General features: G+C 38.1%; 1 protein-coding gene across 10 annotated transcripts in view; it reads left to right on the top strand.

The window, feature by feature from the left end:
• Nucleotides 1–18,439, top strand: part of TNS3 (tensin 3) — a 204,965-nt gene that overhangs the window by 131,557 nt on the left and 54,969 nt on the right. For all 10 annotated transcript variants that reach the window (XR_013182632.1, XM_077179503.1, XM_077179501.1 and 7 more), the window contains one exon: nucleotides 8,930–10,189. Coding sequence is in view for 9 of the 10 variants with exons in the window: in XM_077179503.1 (XP_077035618.1) it covers nucleotides 8,930–10,189 (1,260 nt within the window). In the remaining variant the exon portion in view is untranslated. The remainder of the gene's footprint in view (nucleotides 1–8,929; nucleotides 10,190–18,439) is intronic.

The raw sequence follows: 18,439 nt of genomic DNA, 5'->3' as shown, positions 1-18,439 counted from the left end.
TAAGTTAATTTATGGAGTGATGCTATTATGTTGTCTGTGTTTCTTCTGGTAATCTAGCTAGGTGCAGGTGTCATTGTTGAGCCTCAGCCTGCATTCAAGCATGCTTAGTGTTAATGGTCCAAAATCACTAGCATGTACATGCAGTTCAAGCTTATGAAGGAGCAAAAGTATTGTAGCAGCGAGCCCCTGAACGGGGAATAATTAGCATTGACTCCATGATTGCAGAAGGCTGACCAATTGCTTTATTAAACCATACCATACCATACCATACCATACCATACCATACCATACCATACCATACCATACCACCCATCGCCCTTGCAGACAGTCTGATACAAACAGATCCAATTGGTCAATCAATCCAAACACCATGACTAGTGTCCAATTAAGAAATCACCCTTTGGTAAACAAATCTCCGTAACACATTCACATGTGCACAACAACAGGTGCAGTAAGTGAAGAAAAGAATTGTTTCTCATTCTTTTCTCTGAGCTTTCTTACAGCTTCTCAGGAAAATCCTGGGAGATCATGTTCAGAGGATATGTGATTACCACACAAAAGAGGCCTGTAAGTGAAGCAAGGAAAACAGTTGGGATTTTTTCCTCACAGAAAACCAAAATGCAGTGAGATTAAATTTGCATCTTAAGTGAGACTCATCAGTTTGCATTAGGAGTTTTTAATATACTTCTCTGTTTCTTTCCATATCTTTGAGGCAAATGTGGGAGGTTTCAAATTTAACAGCAATTCTGCATCATTCCAAAGGATCATCCCAGTTCTCTGGTTTTGGAAAAGTACTGCCAGCATAGCATGTGTTGTGTGCTTTGCTTTTATCAGAGTTCTGGCTTGTTTCATGTGCAACCATTTACTGATTTGCAAGAACAGCAACACTTGAACCAAAAAGTGTGTACTTTCTTAATTAGGTTTGAACTTAATTTTTAACTCCTACATAAACAATGAACAGGTAGATGTATTTTGGGGGTACAAGAACCACTTTTACCCCTTGTTCAACCGACAAGTCATTAAAGTGCTGACAGTCCCTGAAATAGACAATGAACATTGTCCAGGACACAGCTGTCTGGTGGCAATGCATTTGTACATTTGGAATTACGTTTAGAGTAGAAGTTTGTGGACTGCTCTGTAGTGAGATATAGCTGTTAGTAAAGGAGCAACTAACAGCTTCACTTCCCCTAGTTTGAAGTGATTCATTCCAGAGATGGAGAAAATAAAGCCTTCTGGTATCTGGGAGCTTGAGAGCAGCAGCTGCTAAATAAAAATAAGTGTTACTGCTACAGGACTGCCAGAAAGCCTTTCTTCCCTGAGAATTCTGGCAATACACAAATTTTTGAAGATGTGGATGAGTGTCTAGCCTGATTGGTCAGTGCAGGAGAAGAACTTTTTCTAGCAGCTGTTTATTTTGGGAAGAATGATGTCAGTGATCTAGAAACTGAAATTCACTCAGCTCTGTTAGGATATTGAAACAGAATGTGAAAAGAACCACTGTAAGGGAATAGCTTGTAGACGGAATTACCTTTGTAGCCAAGTTGTTTCCACTCCTCCTTTGCTGCAGTAATCATTGAACATGATTGTGTCCTCTTGCTCCTCCCTTGTGTTTACATTTTCATTTGCTTTTTCTGGCTGATAGAAGTCTCATGATTCTTTAGCAAGACTGCTTACCTCCAGGAGCAGAAACAGTGGCTGCAGCTCAAACAGCAGGAGTAGAGACATTTCTGGCCTTTTTAAGCTTGGGGATTTGCCCTAACATTGATTTTCCTATGTGCAGAGTTTTGCTTAGAGAATATTAGTTGATGTAAATATGCCAGTGATTGACTATTGCAGAAAATTCCTGGTCATGCCTAGTAAAGAGGTAAGTGGCTTTGTTGTGGTTCAAGAGCTGGAAATACAAACCACATGTATTTCTCTATGGATTTTGTAGGAGTTACACAGGGAGAGCTTGTAAGGAATGAAGGCCTGTCTTTGTTAGAGAGAGAGAAAGGAAAAGACAAGCACACATAAAATAATTTAACTTCAAAAGAATGCAGCTCAGGACTCGTCCAGGTTTGCCTGAAGGTAAAAATACTTATTTATGAAGTTGATAAAAGATATCCAGATCTTCTATAATGTTTCTTGCTGCAACATGAACAAGGGTACAGTTTGAAAAAATCTGTGTATTTGCAATCATCTTCTTTTTATTCAGGTGGACTGGATCAGAACAGCTCTTGCTGAATTTGTGGTGTATGAGTTTACCTAGCTGGCTTTCATTTGTTATGTTTTCCCAAGTGATGAATGGACAGCGGATAGCTGTGGGGACAAGTCAAAAGGCTTAGAGACTGACATATTTTTAATTCACAAGCCTGCCTTTGGATATTTGGATTTCAAGAAGAGGAGTGCCAGGAAAACACAGGCTTAGAAGGATGTCACTAAATTTGGTACGTGTTAGTATTTCAGGTCATAATTTTTAAGTAAGATACTCTTTGTGTATCAGGTAGAGGAGTGTAAATACACGCATAACCTTTGCTCTGAGATTTTCAGCTAGGAGAATCAGTTAGTGTGTGTGTGTAATTCAGATTCAGCATGGGAATGTTGTTGGGCTTCAGCCTGGGCAGTTCAGAGAGTTGGAACAGCTCCTGGGAAGGGAGGTCAGGTTGAAAAAAGTGGGCCCCTTTGCTTTAGTTAATTAAATTCCAGCATTACTTAGGTCACCTCTGTTGCAATCTTGTTTTTTGACAGCTATGTTACTGTGTATTTTAAAGTATTGCTTCCTTGGAAAAAATGATAGCAGGGATTGAGTCATGCATGGAGATCAGATATTGAATTTATAAGGCCTCTGCAGTGCTAATCATTACTTAGCAAGGTGTAAAGAATGAAATTTTGCACTGCTATTATGTTTTCTCATTTTCTTTTGTCAAAACCGTTCCCTGCCTATATGCATAGCTTTACTTTTTCAATTAAGTTGGTTATCACCTTTTTTGGCAAACACATGGTTGAAGACCAGGGTAAAGTGAAATCCAAAAGTCTTAGTGCAGATGTATTCTGAAATTACATTTAAGAAAAAGGTAGAATATGAAATAAAGATGTTATATAATAGAAGAATGACTAGAAACCCTTGTATTTTTTAAGTTTGTAGTATTTGAATAGTTCATTTGTCCTAGTTTTATGAACAAACAAACCACATATGTATATAGCTTTTATATATTTATGGTTGTATATATCTATAGTTTTTATATATATAGTTTATAGTTTAATAAGACCAAGTTCAAGGTGCTGCATCTGAGTTGGGACATCCCCCAATATCAATACAAATAAGGTGATGAACAGATCAAGAACAGCCTGCTGAGAAGGACTTGGGAGTGCTGGTGGTTGCGAGGCTGGACACAACTCAGCAACATGCTCTTGCAGCCCAGAAAAGCCACGTGTCCTGGGCTGTATGAAAAGCAGTGTTGACAGCAGCATGAGGGAGGTGACCCCCTCCAGTCTGGCGAGAACCACATGCAGTGCTGCATACACCTATGGGGTCCCCACCACAGGAAGCAAGACCAAGCGGAGGCCACCAAGTTGGTTGGAAGGATGGATGGTTTTCCTTATCTCCTGTGAGGAAAGGCTGAGACAACTGGGTTTGTTCAGTCTGGAAATGAGAAAGGAAAAAAGGGGTGACCTAACTGTAGCCTTCCAGTACCTGAAGGGAGCCCACAAGAAAAATGGATGGAGATTATTTACAAGAGCATGTAGTGACAGGACAGTTTTTAAAATGAAAGAGGAGAGTATTAGATGAGATATAAAGAATAAATAGAGGGTGGAGAGACACTGGAACAGGCAGCACAGAAAAGCTCTGGATGCCCCATCCCTGGAAGTGCTCAAGGCCAGGTTGGATGGGGCTTTGAGCAACCTAGTCTAGTGAAAGGTGTCCCTGCCCATGGCAGGGGGGTTTGAATTAGATGATGTTTAGTCATCCCTTGCAACCCAAACTGTTTTATGATATCTTCTATGATGACAGTTAAATTTAAAAACTCCAAATTAATCTAAGAATGTTTTCCTTCAGCTGTGCAAATTAGAAAATAATTTTGATATATGCAATACACATTTTATTTTCACAATTAGAACCTGCAAGTTTAAATATTCAGACTCCTCAGGAACGGCTGGATTTTTGTTTAGCTATGAGTTTCATTCTTTCTTATCTGTTTATAATGCACAATGGTATTTTTTTTGCTCCTAAAAAGGCAGCTATTAGAGAAAATTGTCTAGTTGCAAATAAATTATTTTGACTCACAATCATACTTGTTTTCTTGTGAGGTTTAATAATATTGTATTAATAGTTAAATTTAGAGCCAAAAATCAGCAGGTCCCAAACTCTTATGTTTCGCATTTCATTTGTAGACACATAATATGGCTCCTCAAGTTCTAGCGTAAATATTAAAATTCACGTCTGTCAGGCTCACCATCGTACATATGATCAATGAGACTTCTGCTTGGGAAGCCATTATTTCAAGAAAGAATGGCTTCCCAATAATAATAAATGCTTTAGGGATTGTGAGAAACGACTGCTCACTTTAAAATTTTAAAGGTTTATTAAACCTCAACAACACAACAAAGGACTGAATAAGGAAAAAGGGACAGCACTGGAAGCGTGGCTGACTGCCAGGGGCTCATCCACAAAATGGCTGCTCTGCCTTTTATACCCCTGGTGTTACATCAGGCAACCCTGGCCCCTCCCGAAGTCTGCCAGTCAACTGTTCTTTGCTGTCCATTGGTGGAAACCTTCTTGCAACTTCCTTGGAGGTGAGGTGTTCCCCATTCCCAACTGCCCCATGCAAGGGACATATGTGCAAGGGACATATGTGCAAGGGACACATGTGCACGGTCTCCGTCCACATGTCCCTTACAACCCTGACAACCAAGGCTGTCCAGTGGCAGTAATACAGTGGGGGGGGAAAGGGGACTATGGGGAGAATAGAAGGTGTTCAAACAACAAACTACAATAACATAACCATACATCAACAAAACTTCTCTTAACATACACACAACATTCATCCTTTAGTTGTGAGAGCCAATCGTCATACTACCCATCTATAACAGGATTTTTGAAACTTGATAGTGAACCAGACTTTCAGCAGTGATGTTCTTTTTCCTAAAATGGTGTCCCAGCATCAATGTGGGATGACCCAGCCCTGGGACTAGCTCAGGCTTTGTGCTGCTGACAGAGTGCAAAATTTACTTGAAAACAGTTTCTGATTGTGAAATTCAGTTTTTTGAGTTGTTATTTTGTGAGCCCAGAAAAATCTACCTGAAACAACCTCTGAGGAAGTGAAGCCTCTGTCTTGAGCAAAAGCCACCAGGGAAAAGAGAACCTGGCTTGGGTGCTCCAGTTGTCTAAAGAAACCCTGTCAACCTCTGGCGCTGTTTCTAGACGCAGAACTGGGTCTTAAGGAGAGAATTACAATCCTGGGCACAGATAGATATGGTATACAATAAAATTTTGGTTACCCAGGAGAGATAGCTTTCAAGTAATTTTATTTCTCAAAGTTATTTATTTATTAAAGTTATTATTATTTATTAAAGTTGTTTATTTTTAAAAGCTTTTAAACTTACTTAAAATCTATGTGAGAATCCTAAAGTAGTTTAAGGCTAAGGCTAAATTAAGGATATTAACAGATAAATGCAGTACTTAATTTTCTGTTTGTGGGTTTTGCTTTTTTATTTTTTGTTTGTTTGGGTTTTTTAAATTTTTTTGTTTGTTTGGGTTTTTTTTTTCCCTAAGTGAAATTTTAAATAAGCTGTACTTGGGTCTCTTCTTCAGAGTAGAAGCTGTACAATTTACAGCTGGAAGACCCCCAAATATTTGGGGTTGCCTAGCATTCCTAGCAAGATGCAGAATAAATTTGATAATTTTGTATTAGTGGAAGAAGTACTGGACAGGGTTATCTCTGAATCTTACAGAGTGCACTTGTGAAAGACCCTTGGGTCAGTAGTCCGCTGTCAGTGTGTTTGTCCTTTTGTCTGTACTTCTGCTGCTATGCTTGTATGGTAATGTATGATGGTACTGGAAAGGCTAAGAGAGGGAGATACACAAAGGTTTTCTGTTGCTTCCATGGCTGTACTTGAGAATTTGACAGTTTTTTTGTACTTACCATTTCTGCAAGGAGAACCAAATCTGCATGCTGGAATGTTTGATCTTGTGTGAGGTATTGTATTTGGTCTGGCTGAGTTGGAGTTAATTCTCCTCTGGGAGCCCTCACAGTGCTGTGCTTTGCATTGGTAGCTCGAAAAGTGTTGATAATATACCAGTGTTTTGTCTGTTGCTGAGCAGCACTGGCACACCATCAGCACTGTGTCTTTAACAATTCTCTCATACCATCCTCCCATCAAGTGGGCTGGGAGTGGGTAATACCCTGGAAGGGGACCCAACTAGGTAAAAACAGCTGACGCAAGTTAACCAAAGGGAAATTCCATACCATATGATGTCAGCTCAGATATAAAAGCTACGGCAAGGAAGATGAATGGGGGCATTTGTTATTTTACAATGTCTGCCTTTTGGAGCAACCGCTCTGTGTGGAAGTCCTGCTTTCTGGGAAGTGGCTGAACATTACTCTCTGCTGGAAGGCAGAGATCACTTTTCACCCCTTTGCTTATGCATGCAAACATTCGGTTTTTTCTTGCTTTAATAAACTGCCTTATCTCAACCTTTTCCACCTTATTTTTCTTTTTGGTTCCCTGGGAAGTTGATAAAGTGGCTTGGTGGGTACCTGGCATGAGAGCCAATGTCAACCCACTACAGTATTTAGTCTGACTAGCATTTTTAAGGCATAGAGCCTAGTTTTGAGTAACAGAACAGTCAGACAAGAAGACTTTATAATTTAAACTATTACATTATTATGTACTGGTTCTGTATTTGCTTCACTGCATTCCAGTTCAGACCTGTTTTCAAGTCTGTTTTGTCAGGATATACAAACAAAGCAGGGATTTTTATTGTTTTCTAGTTTTTAAACTCAAAACTAAGCATACAGTAAAAAAACCCCACCAAATAGTTACTCATAGTTCTGGGGGGTTTTTTTTGTTTGTCTGTTTGGTTTTTTGTTTTTTTTTAATCCTGCAGTTTATTGTGGTAACTGCATCAAAATACTTCACAGGAAACACCAAGTATGCTTCATAGTCCTAGAAGGTTGTGGGAGCTTATGAGAAATCACAGCATGAAAGAGCCTGAGAAACTGTCCGTTGGCTGTATTTTTGATACATCTTCTTTCAAAAATATTGTTTTTAAGTATTGTATACAGATATTCAGCCTCATGCATAGCAGCCCTTTTCAACAAGGAATTTACACATCAAACTTGATCCACAGAGAAATTTTACAGCAAGAGGAGTTGTTTTCCTTTTTGCTCAGTTTGATAACTTTTTCTAAAAAGGAGTATTTTGGTGTTTTGCATGTGCTGTTTTTAAAATCAACATCAGACAAATAATAGTTCCTAGTCCCTAGAAAGTAAAAGATTGTCCTTTACTTTAGCTGAAGTCTATTGAAACTATTGTATAACCTTTAGTATGTAAGTATTTTAACTGATGGAACCTTGTCAGTGGTTCGTCCCTGAAACTTTTTCCAACCAGACCACTCTTCTTGCCATTATAAAGACAAATGAAGTAATTATCATTGTGAGTACAATTTCTGCATAATGCTTTTTGTAAATGGGAATTGCCTAGAAAAGTTTCCTAGTTTGGAAGTTCATGATCATGATGCCATTTTACATATATTTTGAAAATGTGTGGTAGAGTTGATGTTGAAATGCATAGGGCTCTCCATGGGGCTTTTGATTCTGGAACTACAACAGATGTAGTTGATGGTAACCTTTGAGAAAAGTCTGCCTGTTCCTAAATTGTAATGGTTTAATTTTCTTAATCTCAAACCATTCTCAGACTATGAGAACGAAAAGTTTTTCAGAAATATCTGCTTAATATAAATATTCTAGTAAATCAACGTTAAGTCATTTTTAAGTGGAACTACTCACTTTACTTTCTCGGCTTTACAGACACTAGACATATTTATTTCTAAAACTTTCCTTGAGAAATAGAACTGTGCTTGTTTTCAGCACTGGATAAAAATTCAGTAGCCATATTTTAACCTGATGTTGGTCTAACCTGTGTGATGTGTTAGGTGTGATATGTTAGATGGGAGTAAGGCAAATATAGTTACTTCTGTGGAGGCTGCCACTTAAGTTCATTAGTCCTTCTTTGAAACAAAAACATGACATGCGTACCAGATCCTCCATATAGGATGGATAGAAATGTCATACTTGTAACATTTACTTGTGCCTTTTTTTGTGAAGAGGCTTTATGTATATTCCAAGGACTGCAGCTCTGATTAAAAACTTGTCTTTTCCTTGCATCACCAAGAAAAGGAGAGAATTATTCTTTGTAGTATAGTCAGACCATCAAGTAAAAATGGACTAAGTAATAATTACATTATATATATATATATATATATATATATATATATATATATATATTAAAGGCAAGTATTGCTGGATGGTTTCTACCATTCTTGCTCTGAATGGAATGCATAGTAGATACTCTCATATTTCTAGTACTGTAATGGGGGATTCTTTAAATTAGTATGAAGAGTTTGTGGTGCCATAAACATGCACTCAAAACAGAATAAAAAGAGAGGATTTTATTTGATCTTGAGCTACAAATGGTATATTGAATTTCCATCAAGAAATTTGATCTTGAGCTACAAATGGTATATTGTATTTCCATCAAGAAAAGTCTTGTGAAATTAAAGAAGATAATGTCATTGGTCATTGGTGTTTGCTGTAGCTATAGAGTTGATTTAGTTTTGCAGAAACAATACTGTTAGTGTTAACAATACTTGTGGCATGACACTAGTCAAAGCCCTTATATGATGCCTTGTTCTTATCTCTCCTTTTCCTTTTTACTTGTACCTCCACAGTATTGCACATCCAAGGACCCATTGATGGCAGTCTGTATGCAAAAGTGAGAAAGAAGAGCTCTTCAGACAGCAGCATCCCTGGTGTTGCTCAGGGTGTTCATGTTACAGGCAGTCCTGATCACAGTGATCATACCCTGTCTGTCAGTAGTGATTCTGGACGCTCCACAGCTTCCATCAGAACAGACAAGACTGAGGAATGCCTTGTCCCAGGAGTTAAGTGGGGTCTGAGCCCACAAGAGAAGGCAGAACTGGACCTGCTACTTAGTGGCTTTGGTCTAGAGAATTCTGTCAGCACTGCCAAGGATATGACTGATGCTCAAAACAAGTACAGTGCTACTGACCACATAGTGCCAGCTCACATTCACATGAATGAAGTCACCAAAATGAAGGACAGGGAGACTGATATTCTGGATGATGAAATGCCTAATCATGACCTTCACAGTGTGGACAGCATTGGCACGTTGTCTTCCTCAGAAGGGCAGCATTCCACCCACCTAGGGAACTTCAGTTCCCACAAGAGCAGTCAAAACTCACTTCTTTCAGATGGCTTTGGAAGTAATGCTGGGGAAGAGCATCACAATGCTTTTGCTGCAGACCTGGGAATTGGTGTGGATTCTGTATTTGAGAGGTCATTTGGAAGCACTGAGCCAAAGTCAACTGAGCAATTGCAACAGAATCCTTCTATCTCACCCCATCCACAAGCCTATGGCCCAAGTAACTACTCTACTCAGACCTGGGTACACCAGCAGCAGATGGTCACTGCTCACCAATATGGTTTTGCCCCAGAGAATGAAATTAGGGTTGGCATTCATAACACTGTGGAGAACTTGGGCAGTGTCCAGAGCCAGTCCCAAGTCCCAGATGCTCCAACACATAGCTCTAGCAGCAGAGATGCTGTGCAGAGAGGGCTAGGAAGCATGCTTGGTGCTGCAGAAGCTGAAGAACATGAAAGTGCTGGCAGTTTTAAGTCAAGGTCAATGCCTCAGAGGAACACAAATGGCCTGGATGTAGGACAAAATGCTGGGGACTTGCTAGCTTCTCCAACTTTGGATATTGATCAGTCCATTGAACAATTGAACAGGCTGATCTTGGAGTTAGACCCTACATTTGAGCCTATCCCAACCTACATTAACACTCTCACCAGTGACAGAAATCAAGTAAATTGCTTCAGCAGCCTTGATGCACACCTGGAAGAGCTTAACAGTAGTTCTGGCTTCCATGACAAATTTGAGGTCCGAAACAGGAATGCCTCCGGACATGGTAAGCTGTAATACTTTCTGAAAATAATTTTTTTTCTAGCACCTGTGTGTTCATTAGATGGTACAGCAGGACCCTCAGGTCATTGCTTACAACTTTGATGATGATTATCAAGGGATTATTTCTGATGTCCTCTTTACATAGTTATCCAAGATATGGAATCAATTGATGTAAGTGAGTTTTGCAGCTACTTGCCTTTTTGCTTGAAAAAAGTACTGTTCAGCAAGTTCAGCAAGTTCTTACCTGTTATAGATAATCTCTTGAGATTATTTTGCTGTTGTGAATTTAATTTAAAAGGGAGCAGAATTTGTACATTGAGACATTTGTAGAAGGCATTTTTGGTGTAGGTTTTTCATTATTACAATTGCCATTTAAGTTAGGAGAAAAAGTTCCAACGACTTTATCTTCAAATACAATGTAATCATGCTGGCATTAAATTTCTATGAAATGTTTTCACAAATAATATAATATTTGCCAGTAAAGTATTTTAAGATATGCTCTTTTGGAAAGTTTTCTGTTTAAAAATGTACAAGTCACAGTACTTTTTGTTATCTCTGACTCTGAAATGATTACAGCTGGTGGAATTAAATACACAACACTTGCTGACTGTGTTGCCTAAGTAATGCTACTAGAACTAGCAGCTTTGTAAAAGGATGAGTAGTCTGCCTCTGGCTAAGTCCATTAAACCTTTTATTAATGGTCAATCTAAAATTTGTGACAAATAAGCTCTTGCCTGTCCTACTGTTATGTTTGAAAATCTTATGTGGTCTAATTTCTCTGGCAAAACATATGCCCTTGCCTCCCTTTCTCCCCTTCCATCTTCCTCTTCCTCTTCCTGTCTCCAGTCATGGTGCAATGAAAGACTTGCTCAAATCCAGTCCTTAGGATTTGATTGAGTGTTAGGCAGCATGACAGAAGATCTGCCCATGGCCTCACCGGACACAAATGAGTTGCTCCAGCTCAAGCCCTGTAGGATATGCTAAACCATGAATGTGCTTAACTAGCATGTGGTGTCTGTTCAGGGGCAGACCTATATGATCAAGGTTGGTGATTTATATAGAATATTAATCCCGATGTTTCCGGGTGTGGTGTGCCTGGCTTTGTCTAGCCCTTGCTGCTAGACCAAAGGCAGCAGCTGTGGCGTTTTACCCCAGAGATACCTTTGGCTGGCTGGATGCTGCAGCTAGGCACTTGGAACAAATCCAGGCAAAGTAGGAACTCAGTTTACCTCTGGTGGAAAAGGTTCAGGCGACGGTGAAGAGAAAAGAGAAGGTTCTATTGTAGAGTCTTAATCCAGAGTTTTATTTCAGCACGGTAGACCTCTGAATGCGGTAACAGCTCGCAATAGAACGCCAGGCCACATGGTCTCATGTCCTTTTAAGCCCTGGGGACAGGGGGAGGGGAAGGGACAGGTGAGGGCCAACCAGGTGTGAGGAGGGGAAGGCTCAAGGGATATAGATGCTTGGACAGGCCAATGAGCCCAGACCTGAGGGACATTTTTGAACTTCTGCCAACCACATGACACCCTTGCTGGAATGTTAAGATTGATTGACAAGCTCTTAGCAGGAGGGCAAAAGGGGGAGGGGGAAGGTTGGCACACCTGGGGGAGTTAGGATAGGTGAAACAGGAAATCACACTGCAACAGTGATTCTTGTAGGGAAGGTGAAATCACAGTTCTGTGCTTAGGAAGGTAACTGAGGACTGAAGAAGTCCAAAGATCCATGACTAATAAATGTGAGATGCTTCACTTCTTATTTTTAACACGCAGTATGTATTTTGTGGCTTTCGTTTGTAATTCTCTTGAATCTTCCCAAATTATTAGCTGATGGACAAATTGAGATTTTTCCAGCAGGAGAGAATTCTTCTCTTTATATACAGTAAATATAGTGAGGGGAATAAAGAGATGATTTAGAATAAGTCACCTTTTACAGTTCAGAGTTTGGATATATGAAGCTTAAAAGAGATACTTGAAATTTTCTCAAAGATTCTGGTCATCTCAAAGTAGAAGTCACTGTAATTTTCCTTCCATTTTTAATGTCAGGTAAATAAAGACTAGTGAAAATAATTGTTCTTGGGGAATGATCTGGAAGAGGATTTGTTTTAAAGAATTAAGTTATGAAATCTCTGTATTTAAGGGAATCAAATATAAATGTATAGACTGTATTTAAAATTCTGGATATTTGAGGGATGGTATCAGAGCACAGTAGAAGAGGGAAGACTTTAGTAGTCAGGAACATAAGAATAGCCTTTAATTAAACAAAATTAGAAAAATAATTTGTAAAGCTTTAGAACAATAAAATTTTTTTAAGTTTGTCTTTAGGTCAAGTGCTAAAATATCCCATTTCTGACTTCTGCAAGTAACAATCAATTTATACTAGCAAGAGCTTGATTTTAAAAGTACTTAGGGTTCTAGAGGTAAAACAACACAAATATGTGGCATGCTGCCACCTCTGCTTGAGACTAGGAGGTCACCAGCACATACTGATGTTCTAAGTGCTGTAGAATTTATATATTTACATATCTGGACTTGCCCCACTGAAATATACAGAATCATACATTTATTCATGCATGGTGTGTACAAACCAGCATGGGGAAAAAGCTGTTTACCTGAATGAATACTAAGAATGAGGAACACTGGAATATTTTTTCCCTATATACACCACTGCTCTGAATCACTGGATTGAGAATTGGCTGCATATCAGGTCTCAGAGGGTTGTTGTCAGTGGCACAGTCTACAGATGCCTGTAGTAGTTCAGGGGTCTAAATCCAGTCTTCTTTAACTTATTAATCAGTTGGATGAAGGGGTAGAGTGCCTCTTCAGCAAGATTGCTGACGCATAAAGCTGGGAGGAGAAGCCATACTCCAGAATGTGTTGAATGTGGTTTATCTTACTTTGGAGTAGACTCATAGAATTTTATAGAATTAGGATAAGTAGGGGAACATCCAAGGCACTTAATTTGCTGTTTAAACTAGTGCAGCACAGGAGCCGTAATTGATGGCACAAAGAAATGCTGGCTGCCATGGGGATGAAGAAGTAGCAATTAATAATGGATAATGAAAACAACAGTTGCTCACAATGGCTGATTTTACAGAGTCAGGTTTTAGAGGGAGCTCTATACTCTGTGACTTAAACAGTCCTTGACCTAACAAGTATATTAATAGAACGAATTGGTCTGTGATAAAGAGAGTTATCTCTTTATCCAGACTGAATGGTCTGAGTGAGGTTGATTGGATGAATGAGACATTCTGCTTGAATCTCTTCAATGGGAGGAGCGCCCAGTGCTGGAGGTGAATGAGATCAATGTGATGCATGGTGTGTGTGTGTGTCTAACTTGAGGGTTGCGTTACAGGAGGATGGTGGAATTATCTGGTTTCCTGCATGAGTGGTTTCCTGCAGAAAATACATACCTTAAAAGTGCGTGCATGTTTCCAGTGCCCTGCAAAGCTGGAAGAATGTGCCTAAGAATGAAATGTGTGAGAGCTGGGATGTACATTGTGGTGCATTCTTGCTTCTGTTTGCTCATATGATTCTGCACTGACTGACAGATAGGCAACTACCTCTCCTTTCATGCTTCTTCCTAGATGTTTTTTGTATCCTTAGCATAGGTCAACCTGGCACAAACTACTGACTGCCCATGCAGCAGAGTTCTGGGCTCTGTCTGAAATGATTTCTTGCATTATGTGCTTAGCATTTTTGGATCATTGAATTTCTTTTTGCTAGGACGTATCTTTATGAACCATGCAGACCAATGGTTGATGACCTCTTCTCTCCTTCAGTGTCATGTGTGTTGCTTATCAGAGAAGAATCAGTGCACTATTTATTAAGATTTTTCCAATTTTTATCTTTTATGTGAGCTGAGTTATGCACAGATGTGTTTCTGATAGTGAATGAAGCTGCCGTTTACTAATAACACAGTGCTGCAGTGGTCCTTAATTTTAAATGACAGGAAGTTTGTAGTATGAAAAAATTTTGATGTGTATATAAGCTTTTCTTTCAGCCTTATATTCCCCATTTACTTCATTCTCTGTATATTCTTTTATGCCTAATAATTAACACATGACCTCAGTCTACTACTAAAGATATTAGTAAGACTTAATTTCTCAAATCAGCCATCTTTTACCACAAGGCTTATGCTTGTTCAGTAAAAAAGGAAAGTGAATTCAATGTTTTGATTCAACCTACAAAACTGTAAGAGCAGGAATTTGTTAATAAATGTAGAGGACAGAAATGTTTTTACCCATTTTCATTATAACCTACCATCATTGTCACCCATGTCTCATCTGTGTACCCCACCTTTTCACTGTTAAAATGTTACAATTTGCATCTTTAGAAAAGTATTACATGCAGGTGAGGAATTGTGTGATCAAGTGAAGGCAGAACACAGAAACACATGCATTCAATATTTAGGGCAGCCTGTTTCAATGACTGTGACCAAGATATGCATTTCTATCTAAATTTGCCAGCATGAGGAAGAGAGGTTCTATATTTGCCATAAGGTTGAAATGATATTGTTGATCTCAGGTAATTCTAATTCTTCTTCATGCATGAGTTATGGTGTTTGAAATTACCATCTCAAAACTTCCCTAGGTTACCTACTGTATGAATTACACAGATACACAATTCTTACAGTCTTATAGTTCACTTGGAGTTTATCAGCTCAACACAGAATTGAGCATTAAACAAAGCCTCCCTCTCTCAAAAAAATAATGCAAAATGAATAAAACTGAGATGGCTTAGGGTCTGATTACATGTCTGGAATACCTTCACAGATCTTTCCTCTATCAAAAATAAACCTTTGGAGATGGCCCAAGATACAGTATTGTAAATCATACTACATTGTCTCTGCAGACAAAGGAGAGAAAAAGAAATCCTTTTGTGCATACCTTATTAAATAATATTTTTAAAAAGTGTTGAACTGTTGCAGATGTTCCCATTTACTGTGCTATTCTGTGGGTAAGCACAGTCCCTCTGAAATAAATTGTGAAGTGAGAGAAAAACAAGGCTTGTCAATCTTCTCACCTGCCTTATTTGTATGTAAAATACACTACAAAACTTGTCATTTCTGTTGCACAGGAAAATTTTGGTGCCTGACTTGGGAGTTAATTTTACAGTGCTTAAGAGTAAATTTAAGTTTTTAGGTAAATTAAAGGTAAAAATTGAAGTTTTAAGTTATAACTGAACTAGATTCAATTTTTAAACTAAATTAAATAACTTTTAAAGCTACAGTTAAAAATTGAATTTTAGTTACATTTAGCAGCACAATGATTTTTAATTTATGTCATGTACTTATACCACAAATTTTTAAGAGTCTTGTAATTTTCAGCATGTGGGCCTGAGTGTACCATCATTATGGTATGGGTTTGGAGATACCAGTCTGGTGTCTCTCTATGGGTTTGAGATACCAGTCTGGATTTTCCACTGGGCTTGCTTCCCATTCTTGGCATAATGTAAATGGTCTATGAAACTAAAGTGACAGATCTGCAAAGCTGCTGTGTCCTATGCTTGATGGTCTACTTGAATTTGGGGTAGAGTTTAGACCTTTTCATTTGCTTGTCAGAATAATTGGTTATAAGAAGTTTACACTCCTAGTCTACTAGCTGTTAAAAGTTGGGGTTAAAAAGAATACTTTGCTTGTTAATAATTGCTAATTATTTGGTATTTTTTCAAGAATAAAGGAATTTTCTGACTTCAGCAGCACTTTGTGTTACATTCAATGCCTTAACCTTTCTAAAATGTATCATTGGCACAGCATAGTTGGCTTTTGTTCTAATTAATAGTTTTGAAACAGTGTTCCTAAAGATCTGGGAATTTGAAAGTTTGAGCATATCAAGATCCTTGTTTAGTACTTGCATCACTAATCCACCATGGTCATGGGTTCAATCTTCATACTTCATTTAAGATTTGGACTCGGTGATCCTGCTGGGTCTCTTTCAACTCAGAATATTCTGAGATTTTGTTTTTCAACTGGCTATATATTTGATTATCCTTTTTCCACCACAGCAATATTTAGTTCAAGTTTTGTCGTGCTGTCTTTGAAGATACTTTTTTCTTTCAGTATCTCATAATGATTCTAAAGCTGATTCTAATTTCTTAAAGTAGATTTGCTATGGTTTAAGCATAAAGCTGTTTTGAAAGCTTGATCATTACATGCCTTCTTTTAAAATCTTAAACTTTGTAGAAGATAAATGGTGGCAAAGGAGGAGATCACTTTCATTTTGGATAGTGTTGTTGGTAACATTTTTAGTATGTGGGATAATCACTGAAGGCTCTTCTGTTAGAAGTTAACTTACAGACTTCTTTTTCCTTGTTGCGTTCTTAAGCCTCATGTTGCATTGTATCCCCTTGTTTCACAGTAATTGATAGGTCTTCTTAAACTGCTGTGTAGGCATCGACTTCTGGAATTTCTGCAATGCTAACACAGTTCTCCCCAGAGTGTTATTTCAGCCTTAATGACTTCTGCTGAGGTCTGTGAAAGGCACACTGGAAAACTAGTTTTGTGGAAATTTTCACTGTTCCTTTCACAACAGAGCATTTTATTGCTCTGTGGGTAGAGCTTCTTACGTCATGCTAGCTTTCCACACCGGTTGGAGCTGTGGTAAGAAGCTCACTTGAAGTGCAAGCACTTGATCTTTTCCTCTCTGTGTGTAACATGCTTGTACACAAGCAATGAATTCCAGCTTGTCTGTCTGCAAAGTGTATTAAGTTGTATTGATTGGTTGGTTAAGCATATAGCCTAGTAAGTTTTCCTTTTGTTTCTTCAAAAAATATATCATTTTTTTAAACCACTTAGAAGTTTATCAGATTTTCTTGAATGCATAGATGTTACCTGTTTCCTCTTGTGAAAGGATTAGAATTGAAATGAATTGCAGATTCCAAAAATCCTGCTAGACGATAAATGAAGTTAAGTAAGCAAGAAGCTGCCTGTGAAATAATATAGTTAACACTGCTTAAGCTATATCCAGAGAAAATGATCTTAACGGCTGCTCGAGTATTGATGATTGAAATTCAAGTGGTTAAAATCAGTTTTACAAGTTCAGACATTTATGTTTCAATGCTATCACAAGGAATTATATTTGCGACCAGTTGGATAATTTGCTAATAAATGAGATACAGCACTCTTGTTGACAAGCCACTGGAGACAAGATTTTAAACAGCGTTGTTTTCTTTCCAATAGTTAAAAATACCTCTCAATAGTAGTTGAGGAAAGCTAAGCTGTTAAAGAAACCAAACAATGATTAACCTTTAACCACTGGTTAACTGTAGCTTTTGCATGGTGATAACCATTTGATGAGGTAAGTGCCTGATGTTGTTCTGATGCCAATCTGTTGGAATGTTATTATTTGTTCATTGGGCAAAACAAAACTACTTTTGTAGGGAAAAATTACTTTTCACCTGGGAAAAGAGAGAAAGGACAGTATATGAAATGCTTTCAAAGAAATAAATATATGCTTCTGGGATATTTATGAAGCTCTGCCAAAACTTTAAGCTAAATGATAAGAAAGAAAATGAATTTTGTAACTTCTAGGAGGTCTTGGCAACTGACACCTTACACTGTTAAAGGTTCCTTTCAAATTAGTAAGTCTAAAATATTAAAATATAAGTCTAAATATTATGAAGTAAAGTTTTGAAACTATTGAACTAAGTAGAAGTATTTTTTTCCTTACTCCACTTAATTTTAATCTCTTAGATGTATTTGCTTTAAGCTTTACTGAAATATATCAGCTCAACTTCTCCTCTCTGTTGTGCAGCATCTAATGGTAATTTGGTATGTAAAGCACTTTCAGTCTATTTAAGGAGAATATCCATTTTCCCAGAGAGACCTCTTTATAGCTTTCTGAGGACTACATTAACTTTGTAGAAATTGCTAGCTTCAAGATATAACAATAATCATCATCAATAATATTTGTACCAATACTATTGGATGATGAAATCCTCTCATTAGTATGACAAGCAAAACTTGTGTTAAATTTCAAAGGTCTTTTTTGACCCATCCAAAAGATATATATTCTTTATCATAAAGTAGTCTACAAGGCCATGTTAACTAAGACAAATATTCTGAAATAAATTGTCTATGCCTTTGTAACTTGGTTACAGATGGAGTGAAACTCTTATGTGCTGTTCCTGGCTCCTACTGCCTCCTGTGGAGAAGTGGTGGGACTGGGAGTATCTGGTCTCAGATCGTCTGAGATTCTGCAGTGACTCCCACTCATTTTTCTTGACAGAAATTACAAATAAAAAAGGAAATCCAATGC

The sequence above is a fragment of the Agelaius phoeniceus genome, chromosome 1 (genome assembly GCF_051311805.1).
Source record: "Agelaius phoeniceus isolate bAgePho1 chromosome 1, bAgePho1.hap1, whole genome shotgun sequence".
In the NCBI taxonomy this organism is placed as follows: domain Eukaryota; kingdom Metazoa; phylum Chordata; class Aves; order Passeriformes; family Icteridae; genus Agelaius; species Agelaius phoeniceus.
This window is presented reverse-complemented; position numbering and strand designations above follow the sequence as displayed.